This window comes from Leucopleurus acutus, assembly GCF_964270905.1.
Source record: "Leucopleurus acutus genome assembly, chromosome: 3".
NCBI classification, from domain to species: Eukaryota; Metazoa; Chordata; class Mammalia; order Artiodactyla; family Delphinidae; genus Leucopleurus; species Leucopleurus acutus.
This window is the reverse complement of record NC_139145.1, coordinates 8,002,430-8,017,901: the sequence shown is the minus strand read 5'-3', so window position 1 is coordinate 8,017,901 and position 15,472 is coordinate 8,002,430. Positions and strand designations below refer to the sequence as shown.

Below are 15,472 nucleotides of genomic sequence, written 5' to 3'. Positions count from 1 at the left end.
GGGTCAAACCCTAACACCATCGCTACTACTTCCCTCTGTCATCCTGGGCAAGTCACAGGTCCCATTTACCCTCAATTTCTCCATCTGAGAAATGGAGATGATCTCCAGCTTTCAGGGCGGTTGTGGAAAGGCAATGAAAACAGCACAGGCTCAGGGCCTGGCACATAGTAGGGCTTCCAAAGCTGGGATCCGATGTGTCCTGAAACAGTGGTTTATGTACTGCTGATTGCTTTGGGGGCTCCCATAATAGACATTATCAACAAATCACAGAATTCTAGCTCGCTGAGCCCAGACGGGAATTCAGACTCCATCTCCCCATACACGGGGGACTTCTGTGCCATATCTTTAGTAGTGGGACAGAGACCTAGAGAGGCAACATGAGCGTCAGAGGATATACAGGAGGGTGGAGCCAGCAGCTGGCATATGGTGGCACCTAGTAAATATTTGTTGAGTTGAATGAGCAGACTCGGCCAACAAAGTGGGCTTATTTTTGTTTGTTTATTCTTTTTGGTTTGTTTATTTTTAAATTTATTTATTTATTTATTTTTGACTGCGCTGGGTCTCCATTGCTGTGCGCGGGCTTTCTCTAGCTGCAGCGAGCAGGGGCTGCTCTTCGTTGCGCTGCGCGGGCTTCTCATTGCGGTGGCTTCTCTTGTTGCAGAGCACGGGCTCTAGGTGCACGGGCTTCAGTAGTGTGGCGCACGGGCTTCGTTACTCCGCGGCATGAGGGATCTTCCTGGACCAGGGCTCGAACCCATGTCCCCTGCATTGGCAGGCGGATTCTTAAACACCGCGCCACCAGGGAAGCCCCCAAAGTGGGTTTAAATGTAGTGTTGCCTGGGGCTTGGCAAAGAGTGGGTGCTCAGCTTTGCTTTGCTTTGTTTTTTTTTTTTTTTTAAATCGGCCTTTTCATTGAGAGTGGGCTCTAGAGTCTAAACCCTGAATTGGAATTCTTGGTCCACTTTTTACATGCTACCCAAACTTGTGCAAATCCCTCCTCCTTCAATGAGACTCAGTTTTCTCATCTGTTAAATAAGAATAGAGTCCCATAACATTCAATTTGGGGAGAATTGCCTGGAAATTTTCACATAAAGAATTTTGGCTGGCCCATAGCAGGCCCTCAATACATGGCCATGTTGTTCGTAAAATATTAATGTTACAAGACCAGGATGCAGATGTGTGGAAGGTACATTACTGCTATATTTCAGGCGCCTGTGGCAGACATTGCTAATCAACCCAGTTTGTGTTCCTGGTGAGCCTGGATGTGGCTTCAGAATAATCCTCCAGGGAATTCCCCCCCCCCCCCCCCCGATGGTCCAGAGGTTAGGATTCCGCACTCTCACTGCTGAGGGCCTGGGTTCAATCCCTGGTCTGGGAACTAAGATCCCATAAGCCACATGGCGTGGCCAAAAATGGAAGAAAAAAAGAAGAAGAAGAAGAAGAATCCTCCAGGCAGCTCCCCCAGACAGCCACTCCCAGCCAAATGGAGCTGCAGGGGAGTTGACCCTCTGTACTATCCTTTAAATAAGAATAAATGACAAGGAAACAGAAGCCCAAAGAAGAGCTAAGATTGTTGCTGAAGACATACAGCTATGTGGTGGCACAGCTGCCCCCAGTGTATTGGCCAGTCATTAAAAACGGCTCTGAAGTTCAACATATCCAGGTTTGAAATCAGTTTCCCCATTTATATCACCCAACGTCTCTGAGTTATTTCCCTGGTACCTGACACGGTAGGTGTCAATGGAGCAGGGTGATTATTAATAGCAGCATTATGAGGCAGGGCTTGTCTTGTGGACAAGACAGGCCCACTTCCACTTCTCATGACTGCCTGTGTCAGACATAGCTAACTGATCCCAGAATGCCTTCCAGCTGCACCCACAATTGGCTTTAGATGGGTCTCTGGTCACTATGCTGGTGATTTGGAGTTTTCAACAAAGTGGAGCAGAGGTCGTAGCATAAAGACTGTTAAGTAGCATACCTGAGGACACGCAGCTGGGAAGTGTTAGAGCCAGCACTAGTCTCGGTTGGCAGTGGAAGTTGGAAATACAGATGCCCAATCAGAAAAGCTCATGCGCAAATCCCTGTTTCACCGTTTATGGGCGGCATGATCTTTGGTAATTTTTCAAACATCTCTGAACCTCACTTTCCTCATCTGTTTTCTTACTCAGCTCAGGCTGACTAAAATACCATAAACTGGGTAGCTTAAACAACAGACACGTATTTCTCATAGCTCTGGAGGCTGAGAAGTCCAAGATCAAGGTGTGGGCTGATTCGGCTCCTGGTGAGGGCCGGCTTCCTGGTTTGTAGACAGCTGTGTTATCACTGTCTTCATAGGGTGGAGAGAGAGAGATCATCTCTCTCCCGTCCCTTTTTATAAGGCTCCACCCTCATGACCTAATAACCTTCCAAAGGCCCCACCTCCAAATACCACTGCACTGGAGAGCAGGGTTTCAAGATATGAATTTGGAGGGGCACAAGCATTTAGTCCATAGCATCTCCTAAGCAGGGAGCACTCTCCTCCTTTCAGAGTGGTGAAAAAGAAAAGAAACGTTCCCTGTAGAGGGCCTTGCACTGTGCCTGGCACATAGTATGTGCAATATTTGGGAACAATTATGGTATTGAATTTTGGGGCAGGGATGGCTGAGATGATGTGTACCTGCTGGCTCTTTCTAATTCTGTGGCCACAACAGATATTGCTCATCAATCACAGTCATCTTTACTGCTGAAACTGAATATAGCTTTAAATCCTTCTTAATTCATCCGTCTAGGAAGACTCTACCAATCTATTTGGGTTTCTAGGTAAGGGCAACCTATTCACCAACTGTGACATAGGAGAAGACCTAAGGAAATGCTAGCTACTTTCCCTTCCCATGCCCATGACAGACAATACCAATCAATCCCAGCCCTCTTTCGTTCTGAGCCCAGACATGGCTTTATAATTCTTCTCTACATGGCCCTTAAGATAGCCATTACTAATTGTTTTGAATTTTCAGCAAAGTGAACCAGAGGCCCCAGGAGGATAAGGAGCATATCCAAGGACACACAGCGAAGAGTTATCAGAGCTGGTACCTGCCTGGTTGACTGTCATAGAGAATGGTAGAGTGGTCTTCAGGTCTAGACAGGTCTGCATTTGCATTCCAGTGCCACCACTGATATGCTGTGTGACTTCAACAAGTTCCTTAACATCTCGGAGCCTCAAATTCCTTATTTGTCATAGCATAATAAACTTCTACCTGAGCCTCTGTGTGAATTAAATTTTAAAAAAGCATATCTTCCTGAATATAGAGGTTAAAAATCCTAAACAAAGAACCATAAAAAAGTTGGCAAATCAAACAATGTATATAAACAAAACTGCAACATAACCAAATTTAGTGTAGCTTAGGAAAGTTGACTTAATATTGGAAAATCAATTAATGTAATTTATTACATGAACATATTAAAGCAGGCTTCTCCGGTGGTGCAGTGGTTAAGAATCCGCCTGTCAATGCAAGGGACACAGGTTTGATCCCTGATCCGGGAAGATCCCACATGCTGCAGAGCAACTAAGCCCATGCACCACAACTACTGAGCCTGCGCTCTAGAGTCCTCAAGCCACAACTACTGAGCCCGCATGCTGCAACTACTGAAGCCGCGTGCCTAGAGCCTGTGCTCCACAACAAGAGAAGCCACCACAATAAGAAGCCTGCGCACCGCAACCAAGAGTAGCCCCTGCTCGCCACAACTAGAGAAAGCCCGCACACAGCAACGAAGACCCAACGCAGCCATTAATTAATTAATTAATTAATTAATTTTAAAAAATAAAAAGCCCTCTTCCCTGTTAAAAAAAATATTGAAGCAAAAAATCATCTCAATAGATGCAGAAAAAGATATTCAATAAAATTCAATATCCATTCCTCAAAAAAATATCTTTTTAAGATACTAGGAATAAAATTAAACATTCTTAACTTGATAAAGGCCATCTGCCAAAAAACCTATAGTAAAGATCATATTTAGCTGTGAAATGTTTAAAACATTTCCTTTAATGTCAAGGATAAAGATGCCAATGTCACAATGTAGCCCCTGCAACAAGACAAGAAAAATAAATAACAGGTATAGATTGGAGATAAAGAAATAAAACTGTCATTATATTTGCAGGTGTTATTATGATATACATAAAAAACCCCAAATGGCTCAGTGGAAAACCTGTGGGGGTAAATTATGCATGAAGCAAAAGAAATACTAACACATTTGGGATAGGAATTACATTTGGTGGGAAGAGCAAAGTACATGGTCAGGTTTGGGATTATGAGGGCTTCAAAGCTAATAAAAATGTTGTAATTCTTATTCTGAATACAAAGTATTAATTTCATTATTCTAGAAATGCAGACTGGCTGTGGACAAACAGGCAAGCATACGTGCAAATGGGCATACATGGCATTAATATATGGACTTCTTCAGAATAAAATCACCTGTAAAGTATTTTGCCCAGTGCTCAAGAAGTGGAAGGGACTATAAGAATAATACCTTATCCCCTCTGTATGTTCAAGCCTACGCAGACCTGATTGATCTGTCACCACCAAGCCCCTCCTCACTCCCACTGGTCCCTGGTGTGGGAACTGGGCCGTGAGTGGGTGCGGCCTGTTGTCTCCAGCAGATACTCGGGGCCATGGAGTCTCAGGTGGCGGGGGGCCCGGCTGGCCCGGCCCTGCCCAACGGGCCACTCCTTGGTACAAACGGAGCCAGTGATGACAGCAAGACCAACCTCATCGTCAACTACCTGCCCCAGAACATGACCCAGGATGAGTTCAAGAGTCTCTTCGGCAGCATTGGTGACATTGAGTCCTGCAAGTTGGTTCGGGACAAGATCACAGGTGTGGCTGCTGGCAGGTGGGGGGTGGGGATAGGGGACAGAGGTGGTAGCCTCAGGAGTACAGGTGTGGTGTAGAGACAGGTGTGACCCCAGGTGGGAGGTGATGGGAGCAGGTGGGACCCTGGGGGGTCTGAGCTGTCCTCAGGATATGGTAGTACTCTGGGGGTAACAAATAAGGGTGGAATCTTGGTTCTCCTAACCTTGAGGGGGGTGGTCAGTCTCTCAGGCCGGGGTCTGGGAGGACACTGGCAGGTCCAGGGAGGTCATTGTCCTGGTCCTGCCTGCAGGGCAGAGCCTCGGCTACGGGTTTGTGAACTACTCTGACCCCAACGATGCAGACAAAGCCATCAACACCCTCAACGGCCTCAAACTGCAGACGAAGACCATCAAGGTCAGCGCCCTCGTTCCCCACTGCCACCCATCCCTGTGACTTCCCATCTTGGCTGTGCCCGTTTCCTCTTTATTACCGCCCACCTGGACTGACCCTTTCATGGCCACCCAGCCCCCCATGACCATACCCTCCCCGTACATCCATTCCCCCCACTGCTGCCCATCCTCCCCCATGGCTCATCCCCTAAGGGGTTCAAATCAATCCCCAAAGGCTTTCTGGCTGGGGCCCCGGGGCCAATGGCTCTGCCTCTCTGAACCTCAGTTTCCTCTCTTGTCAATGGGGAGATGATCAGCCCCACATTCTCTGGCAACTCAAGGAGTCAGCCAGGCCCTGGAGGTACCCACCCCCTCAGCAGTAGGAGAGAGTGACCAGGGTCTGGTGGGCAGCCCTCTCCTTGCCTTTGTCATGGAAATGGGGGAGAGGTGGGGGCCCATCTGCCATCTGGAGCCTAACTAGGGTCTGGGAGGGTGGGATTAGGGGTGGGCCCTTCCCCCACCTTTGTACAATGCCCCTCGCCCCATGACCTCCCCTCTCAGCAGCTGCAGCTGGGACCCTGCAAGCCCAGGTTCCCGGGAGGCCGTGGGGGTTGCAGGGAATCACCATGGAAACCCCCTCTCTAGGTTTGCCTGTGGGTGTCTGGGCTCCGCCCCACAAATCTGCTCCTGAACCCTGGGGGAGGCTGGGCTGGGGAGGATGCCCATCTGGCCCCCAGTTCGCCATGGGAACAGAGGTGCCGGAATCTCATCCTCTCCCTGGTGTGGAGGCTGACAAGGGCCTGATGGGTCCCTCCATGGCCAAGTAGACCCAGAAGCCCCCAGGTTGTGAGAGTGGACCCTAGTGATGAACTGTATGACCCAGAGGGCCACTGTGTGCATGTGATGTGGGGCATATGTTGGGGGGGGGACCCTGAGCTATAAGACATGGTGTTTGTGGGACCCCGTGGCTATGGGACCCCCTGGCTATGTGAGTGGCTGTTATCATGTGGGTCTGGCTGTTATAGACGAGGGTGTGTCACCTTGTGTCTGTGAGACGTGGTGTTTATTTGACAGGTGCTTTGTGATGCACTGCAACTCCAGCTGTGACCTGGTGGGGCTGCGTGGGTGTGTCTGGCTGTGACAGGGTGTTTGTGTGTTACGGTGAAGTTGTGTGGGTGTGTCTACTTGTGCCCCAGTCAGGATGGAACGTGTGTGACATTGAGGGCTTGTGTGGTGGTGTGACAGGTGTGTGGTTCTGCGACGCTTACTGCAATTATCCCAGACCCCCAGAGTCACCGTGAATGTGGCGGTGGCCTTGTGTCACCCTCCTGCTGGTGTAGTCACCATAGCTGTGCAGTGAATACCAGAGCGTGGCCCTCTGTGTGGGTGTATGTGCATGCATGTGCATCTGCCTGGGTGGCTGTGGTGTGTGGTTGGTCCTGACTAGGTGTCCCAGCAGATTCTGCCCACAATAGTTCCAGCCATTCATCGTGTGCCAGGCCCCTTCCTAGTGAGGGGGTGTAGGAGGAGCCCATACCACGTGAGGGACCTGGGTCAGCCCATGTCATGAAAGGATGGGAAAGGCCCCTGAACGCTTACTCTGTGCCTCAGATGACCCCTGACCCCAAAACCCACCCAGGAGCTGAGACTCCCCTCCCCTCTCCCCCAGCTCCAATCCATCAACAAGTCCTCACCCCTCAAAACTCACAGCCCCACGGGGTAGGGGAGAGTGGAAACCATCAAATACATGGCCATGAGTTTTAATTATTATTACAGAAATAATAGCAGCTGTGGTGTTTGTCTTTTTGCTGGAGGATCCCAGGTGTGCACAATTGCATCAGTTAGAATCCCCCTGCCCCCACCCCATGAACACCCTCACCCCCATCCGCCCTTGGCCTAATTTATTCATTTTGTTTGTTTTTTAATTAGCTATTTCTAATGAAGTAATATGCCCTCACAACTCACCACCCCAAACAAAAGCCAGACCCTTTACAATGACCCCCATCTACCCAGAGGTTAATTTAGAAGAAACAGAAAATAGACATCAGCAGAAATAAGGGGGAACGGAGCTTATCCCACCTCGCCTCCCCCACCAGCTCTAGGTCACCCTGCTAGCGTTTAGGGGTGGGCCCTCCAGACCATGTTTCCAGGACATTGATAAACACACAATGAGATGGGGTCACACAATACTCGCTGCTCTGTAAATGGACTTTTCTTTCCCCCACTTTACAATACTCACCACTGTTTCGGGGAAATAAATATACACGTCCACCATTTTTTAAACAGCTGCAGAGAGTTTCATTGTTGGGTTGGACCATAATTAATAACATGAATCGAAGGATCATACTAAAACGTGTCTACTTCACAGCTGAGAGAAGGGCTTTGACAGAGTAACAGGGATAAGGGTGGAGGACCAAATTCAGATGGGAAAGGACAGGAAGGATATTTCAACTGAGACCTGGAGAAGAAAAATAAGGAAGAGAGTTGCAAGCACAGCGGACAGCAAGTGCAAAGGCCCTGAGGGTGAAGCACACCTAGTGTTTGGGGAATGTGGAAGAGGCCCATGTGCCTGGAATAGAGATGTGGAGGGGGACAGTGGGCAAAGATGATGGGGCAGGTCGTGAAGGGCCTGGTGGCCCTGAGAAGCACTTTAACTCAGGAAGGTGGGAGCCACGGAGGGTTCTAAACAGAGGAGGGATGTGACCTGGCTGAGATGCTCACAGGTGCCCCCTGGCTGCTGTGGGGGGAACAGCCTGTGGGGGGGCGAGGGTGGAGCAGGGAACCAGGGCAGAGACTGCTGCACTGGTCAGGGTGAGCAATGGTAGGGCAGTGGAAATGGGGAGAAGTGTGTGAATTCTATCCAGATAATGAGGAAGGTGGAGCTGACAGGATGGATGGTTGTTGGATGCGGGTGTGACAGACAGGCATTGAGGACAACCCGAGGCTGGGGACCTGAGCAGCCAGGAGGACAGAACTGTCATTACTGAGTTAGGGCAAGTCAGGGGTGCTGAGTGTGATCCCCCATGAGGCCTCCTCGTGGGGTACCTGAAGGCAGGTGTCACGCAGGTGTGCAGCTCAGGGGCCAGGCGCATGCTGGGCTCGGACATTTGGGAGTCCTCGGGGTTGAGCTGGGCGCTAAAGATCTGAGGGCCCACTGTAGTTGGGAAGAGAAGGGGCCAGCCAGCATCCCAGGTTCACTTTCCAAGGGAGTGGGACGTGTCAATGTTGATGGAATATCCAGCCTGAGAACATGAGCTAGAGATGTGAGGGTCCCTGAGGTCCCCAGGGAGACATGTGACCCCAAGGGCGCAGCTCCTTTGACCTCCTCGGATGACAGGTCCCTCTCACCGCTCTACGCGGGCAGGGCCACGCTGTCTTGGTCACAGCCACATCTCCTCCCCCAAGCCCTGGTTGACCCCACCCACCACCCATGGTGGTATTTGTTGAATAAACGGATGAGGGATTTCTGTTGCTCAGTGGCGGTTTGAATGTGGCCTCTCCCTCCCCATTTGAAATGGGTCTTGCCCTCACCCCGGTCCGCCTGACACCCTCCCCCAGGTGTCCTATGCCAGACCCAGCTCCGCCTCCATCCGGGATGCGAACCTGTACGTCAGCGGGCTCCCTAAGACCATGAGCCAGAAAGAGATGGAGCAGCTCTTCTCCCAGTACGGCCGCATCATCACTTCTCGCATCCTGGTGGACCAGGTCACAGGTCAGGCTGCCGGGGAGAGTGCACCTGGCGGGGGGGTGGGAGGGTGGGGGGCACTGGGCTAAGGCACCCAGGTGGGACCAGAGTGGAGAAACCGGAAATAGCAGCGAGGAGGGGGGCGGGGTCACGCAGGAGGGGGCGGGTCCCCAGGAGGGGGCGGGACCCATGACGCCCTCGCGCCCCGGCAGGTGTCTCTCGGGGTGTCGGATTCATCCGCTTTGACAAGAGGATTGAGGCCGAGGAGGCTATCAAAGGACTGAACGGGCAGAAGCCGCTAGGTGCGGCCGAGCCCATCACGGTCAAGTTTGCCAACAACCCGAGTCAGAAGACCGGGCAGGCCCTGCTCACTCACCTCTACCAGTCCTCCGCCAGGCGCTACGCAGGCCCCCTGCACCATCAGACACAGCGCTTCCGGTGAGCCCCCTGCCGCTCCCTGCCCCCCAGACGTCCCAGACCCCCAGGGCCGGATGCCCTAGGCTTGCAGGTGCCCTCACTGAACCCCATTCCTGCAGGGCGGAGAGAAACCAGGGCAAAAGGGGAAACGTGGGGGTCTGTCAGGTGCTGAGGCCAGACCCTTGTATACAGCAGGCGCTCAATGTGTGCAGGCCACTAAGAGTGGCATTATTGGCGTCAGTAGTTTTAGAATCACCTGACCAGGCCCAGCTCTGACTGCCAACACACCCCCTCCCCCACCCCGCCAAGGGCACGTGGCTTCAGCTCCCTGCTGGCCAGGCACCCTTACTTTTTCTGCGTAGCGACCCCGTGAGGACAGAACTTGTCCTCATTTTACGGACGGGGACCCTGAGGCTCAGAGAGGCGTTGTCACTTGCCTGGCCCAGGCACTTTGGAGAAGAGACTTCCCTTCTCGGGACCCAAGCCCCGGATTGGGGGGCGGGGGGCAGGCGAGCAGGGCTGGGCGGCCGGGAGGGGGAGGACGAGGACGCCAGTGCAGGCTGGGCAGCAGCAGGGCAGGCAAGAGGCGGTGCCCGAGTGACCACGGTTCCGTGCCAGGCGGTGTCCAGCCTGGCGGGGAGCAGGCAGGCGGGGGCAGGGCTGGCACTGCTGGATGGCTGGGTGGGGGCGGGGAGGGCAGGCTGGCTGCCCGGTGTCACAGCCGGGGGTGTGCCCAGAAGCCACCAGTGACCACCCCTTCTGCCTCCACAGGCTGGACAATTTGCTCAACATGGCCTACGGAGTCAAGAGGTAACAGTGCCCCCGCCCCGCTGTCCCCAGCCCCTCGCCGTCCCTCCTTGGACCCTTTTGCCCTGATGGCCCCCATCCCCCACATCATCCCCCAGGACCACCCCTGTCTGGGCATAGTGTCGCCATTAAGAGATCTGGGGGTTCTTGAGCCTACTAAATGCCTAGAAAGTGCTACTACAGAATCTGGATCTGGGGGGCCTGTCTGTGGCCTCCTCCACCCCATTGAAAGGCAGGCAGTGTTGCCCGGGTCACAGCTGTGCCCCCACTGGCCACTGCTGATCATCTATGCTGAGGGTCACAGAATGCCCCCTTCTGCCTCATAGCTGGGGGTGGACCTTGAGGCCCCCCACCCGCTCCATTGTCCACATCCCTGATCCTCTGAAGGTCCCCATGTTTATAGCATCGAGAGCTATTGAGCACATGCTGAGGGCCAGGAGCTTGGCTCTGAGCTGGGGACCCAGTGTGGCCTGGCCAGACTTGGCCCCTGGTGGAGATGGAATGGTACTGAGCAGGGTGCTTGGCACGGAGTGCAGGCTCACTCAGTTTAAAAGGCAGTGTCTCTTATGCTTATGGTTACTGTTATTACTTATTTCAGTCCACTGGGGAAGGAGACAGATGAACCGTGATCTGGGCTGTGAAGGGGGCAGGAGACGGGGTGATAAGGATCCAGTGGAGACATCGCTCAGGAGACAGGGCCAGAGCAGAGCTGGAGCTCCTGGCGGCAAGAGCGGCTTGTGCAAAGGCCAGGAGGAGGGAGTGAGCCCGGTGATCAAAGGAATGGCTCAGGAAGGCAGGGAGCCAATGCCCCTTCACTCATTCGTTCACTCCACAGACCCCACCCCCACCCCCCGAGGGCCTGCTGGTGCTGGGAGCTGTTCTGGGCCGGGACACCGAGGGAATAGAACCTTTCAGGGAAGATGGAGCTAAGGATAAATACATGATTTAAATAGAAAAAGGCCTGGGGACTTCCCGGGTGGTCCAATGGTTAGGGCTCTGAGCTTCCGCTACAGGGGGCACGGGTTCGATCCCTGGTCAGGGAATTAAGATCCCACATGCCGCGTGGTGAGGCCAAAAAATACATACATACATACATACATAGGAAAAGGCCAGAGAGGGCCAGAGGGAGGAGGTGGCCACTATATGAGTCAAAGGAGGCCACCCCGGGGAAGTGACAGCTGAGCTGAGACCTGAATAACGAGAGGGGGCGCTTAAAGGCCTCGCTCGCACCCTGGTTCCAGCGCTGCCCTTCCGGGTGGGCCTCCACCTGGCAGGATGGCCAGTGGGGCAAAAGGGGCAGCATCGCCAAGGGCGGGATCAGGGTGGTGCCCGAGTAGGGGTGAGGGCAGGAGTTGGGTGGGAAGAGGCGTCAAGGGAAGGGTGGTGGCCAGTTGTGGGGAGGGGGTCAGTGTCAAGAGGGCTGAGGACCAGGTAGGGTCCAAGGTCAGGGAGTGTCGGGGTGGATAGGGGCTCAGGGCAAGATCGCAGGTGAGGACCTAACGTTTAGGGAGGGTCAGAGGTCAGGACAGGGCTCCAGGTCAGGATGGAGATCGGGGGCTGGTGTATCAGAGTGGCTCAGAGCCTGGGGCTTAAGGCGGGGTCACAGATGGAGGTCACGGGGCCAAGGCAGGGGTCACATAGTCCCGAGGTCTCCGCACGGTCAGGGGTCATGACAGGGTCAGGGGGCATGCCGGGGGTAAGGGCAGAGCCCGCGTGACCCCCAAAGTAGTCCCCTGTCGCTCATCGCCAGGTTCTCACCCATCGCCATCGACGGCATGAGCGGCCTCGCGGGCGTGGGCCTGTCGGGGGGCGCGGCGGGCGCTGGCTGGTGCATCTTCGTGTACAACCTGTCTCCGGAGGCGGATGAGAGTGTGCTGTGGCAGCTGTTCGGGCCCTTCGGGGCAGTCACCAATGTCAAGGTCATCCGCGACTTTACCACCAACAAGTGCAAGGGCTTCGGCTTCGTCACCATGACCAACTATGACGAGGCGGCCATGGCCATCGCCAGCCTCAACGGCTACCGCCTGGGCGAGCGCGTGCTGCAGGTGTCCTTCAAGACCAGCAAACAGCACAAGGCCTGAGCCACCGCCGCCCTCCCCACCCTTCCCGGGCAGCAGAGACAGAGAGAGAGAGAGAGAAAGAGAGAGAGATTGAGAGAGAGAGAGAGACAGGGGCCCGAGAGAGACAGCGCAGGCAGACCACGGACGGCACGAGGGCCCCGTGTCCCTGCAGAAGCCACAGGGTGAGCACTCGGTGGGAGGGTCTGCAGGGAATGGGAGGGCTCCTGGGGGTCCCCCACCCCGTCCTCCTGCCCCTCCCCCCCAGGCTGGGCTGTTCACTCTCTCGTCTTGGTTTTGTTCATGGTGAAGGTTTTTGTTTCCTTTTTCGGCTAAAGTGAAAGCAGAGACGTGCCCCCAGCACACCCTCAACCACCCTCCGTGGATGGCTTGGGGGAGGGGTGCTGGGGGTGCCCTCCAAGGCCCCCTTGCCCAGGCCTCCCCAACACCTAGGTGAGCCTGAGAGGGGGGAGCAGGTTTAAAAATCCCCAAAAAAGCGAAACGTGAGAGGGGTGTGGGCATCCCTGGCCCAGAGCCCCTTGGTGGAATGTGAGGGGCAGGGGGAGGGGCTGGAAACAGAAACACAATGAAAAAAAGGGGGGGTGGGAGGGGAAGAAAAACTCTATTTTTGTAAAAAGGGAAAAAAGACCTCGTGGAGAATTTTTACTGGGGATTCTTGAACTTGAAAAAAAAAAAAACACAAAAAAAGACAAAAAAAAAAAAAGAAAATATTTTGGCAGGTTATGTTTACCAACTGGGGCAGGGACACAGGGAGCAGGGCTTAGGAGCTGAGGGTCCATGGGGCCACACAGAGAAACACAGCCACGTGAAGACACACAGGGACACACACACACACACCCCACAGGGATACACAGCAGCACAGACGGACCCAGAGACATGCCTCAGGAACTCCCTGGCCCAATTCAGACACGTAGACAAACACACGTATAAACAACAGAAGACTGAAGTATGGGGCTGTGTAAATGTGGCCATGGTGGACGTGGGCAGATGCGGCCACGGGCAGATGTGGACACTGGTGAATGTGGCCGGGGACAAATGTGGACACGTGCACACGTGGACATGGGAACATTTCCACACGTGCCTGTGGCCACATGGAAGTGGAGACAGTTACATTTGGACACACAAATCTAGATACCCAGTCATGGAGAAACATAGTCACAATACCCAGAGACACACAGACATGCCCACAGCATCCCTCAGGCCCAGGCGAGAGGTCACAGCCCAGACCCCAGCCCAGTCCATAGCCCACTTCCTCCAGCGAGGCCGGCCCACCCCTCCTCCTGGCACTCAGCCCCACTCGCCCCTGCCCCAGGTTCTCTGCAGAGCTCTCTCCTGGCTCCTCAATGATGGTCCCTGCCGCCCACGAACACAGGCGTGAACACACAGCGTCCATGCATCCAGACACACGATACCTCGTTGTCCTTTTGGCATCATGGTGGGCTGGAGGCAGCCCACCCAACGCTTGAGGCCAAAGGACCCCCATCCCTGGGGCTGAGCCTCCCTGGGCCGAGGCCCTGGCCCACGAGGCCGAGGGGGAGGCCAGGCCCTGAGCCTCTCCACTCCAGAGCCTCCTCAGCAGCAAGTGCCCCGACACTCCCCTCCAGGCCCAGGGTGGATGGGCCCAGGGGCCCAGCCCCGCATTCCCTTTCCGTCCACTTGTCACCCCCCTTTCAGTTTGTTGGGTTTTTCCGTCTTTCCAGATCAGTGAGGGCAGTGGACGCAGCCCCTATCCCGAGCCCCGGCCTTGGCTTCTGTCTGGACTTTCCATCCCCCTAGTTTTCACTCTTTGTAAAAAACAAACAAACAAAAATCCAATAGAAGCCAAAAGCCGGAGCCCCCTGGGAGCCCTTGAAGCCCCCACCCCCCGCAGAGGGCCCAGTCAGAACTGAGAATGGCAAACCCCGATTTTAGCCTCAGTGCCCTTTCTGTGGTGTCCCTGCATTTGGTGTCTGGCCATGGCCCCATCTGACTGCCCAGCTCTCTCTCCCCCACCCCTCCCGGTGTTGTTATTAAACGTCTGTGGAGCTTCTGCTGCAAGGAACAAAAAGAAAAAAAAAAAAAATCAAAAAAGCGACAAAAAAACACAAACAGAAGAGAAAAAAAAGCGACAAAAAAAAAGGAAGAGAAAAAAAAACAAAACAAAACCACACACACAGAAGAGATTTAAAAAAAAAAAAAAGGAAAAAAAAAAAAAACAAAACAGACATAAACTGGCACCAGTTAACTTTCTTGTACTTTTTTGCCGAATTGAGCTTCTTGTAGTTTTAACTTATTGCTATGTTAACTATTTATCCTCCTTGTTGCCCTGTAAGGACATTTGTGTATATTTCTGTTCCTTCATCCAGTTTGCAAGTTTAAAGGAACCACGATGTTCTCTTTGTTTCTTTAAGTTTTGCCGAGACGTGGTTATGCCTAATTTATTTATAAAAGGGGAAGTGGAATCATTAAAGTAATAATAATTATTAATATCAGTAATGGTAGCCGAGCGGCGCCCTGGGGGCCTGTGCTCTGCAGGGCGGTCCCCACGGCCAGCGACGTCCGGGGTCTTAATGGGGTTATTTTTGCTCGTCTTGAGAATTTTTTCAGTCCTATTTAGCTGGTGAAACCCTAGCTTGTTCTTGATACACAAACCTATTTATTCTTGTGGTTTTTAAGTCCTCCCCAACCTCCCCGCTCCCCTCCAGCAGGGCAGGCCCCGCAGCGGGTCCATCCCTCTCCCTCTGTTTTCTTGGGGCTTTTCTCCCCTCTGCACTCCGTGCGGTGACACGTGTCCACACGTGGGCAGCGTGGCGGAGGCATCTGTGAGCAATAAGGGCTGGGTTTGTCCCTCACCCTGGGGGGGGCCGGGCTCTGGAGAGGGGGCACCTCCCCATACCCCCTCACAGAGGCCTGAGCCCCTGCCACCCCCAAGACTGGGAGGGGACTCCTTTTTCTAAAACACAGAACTCAGCCCAGCCAGCCAGGCCCCCTTCCTGGAGGCCAGCCCCTCACCCCAGGGGAGGGGGCCTGGGGTCTTCCACATCCCTGGGAGGCAGGGGCAGGGCCCATGGGGAAGGGGCTCAGCCCCTCCAGCCCTCCCTTCATCCTGTTATTTATTTGGATGGTTTCAAATCAAGACAGAGTCCATGTTGGAGGTGATAAAGAACTGTTTAAAAAAAAAAAAAAGAAAAAAAAAAAAAAAACCAAACCCAAAACCCAACAACGAGAACACTTTGCGTTGAGTTTAGACACTATTTATTACCGGGATTACAGGCCTGGCCGCGGTAACAG

General features: G+C 53.6%; 2 protein-coding genes across 2 annotated transcripts in view; one reads left to right on the top strand and one right to left on the bottom strand.

The window, feature by feature from the left end:
- Positions 1–15,472, bottom strand: part of PRKCSH (PRKCSH beta subunit of glucosidase II) — a 143,299-nt gene that overhangs the window by 113,006 nt on the left and 14,821 nt on the right. The window lies entirely within an intron of this gene.
- Positions 4,646–12,205, top strand: ELAVL3 (ELAV like RNA binding protein 3; the record flags this gene model as incomplete). The annotated part of the gene is made up of 6 exons (XM_082835940.1): positions 4,646–4,850; positions 5,137–5,240; positions 8,774–8,927; positions 9,113–9,338; positions 10,089–10,127; positions 11,854–12,205. The coding sequence occupies 6 exons, from the start codon at positions 4,646–4,648 to the stop codon at positions 12,203–12,205; spliced, it is 1,080 nt and encodes a 359-aa protein (XP_082692066.1).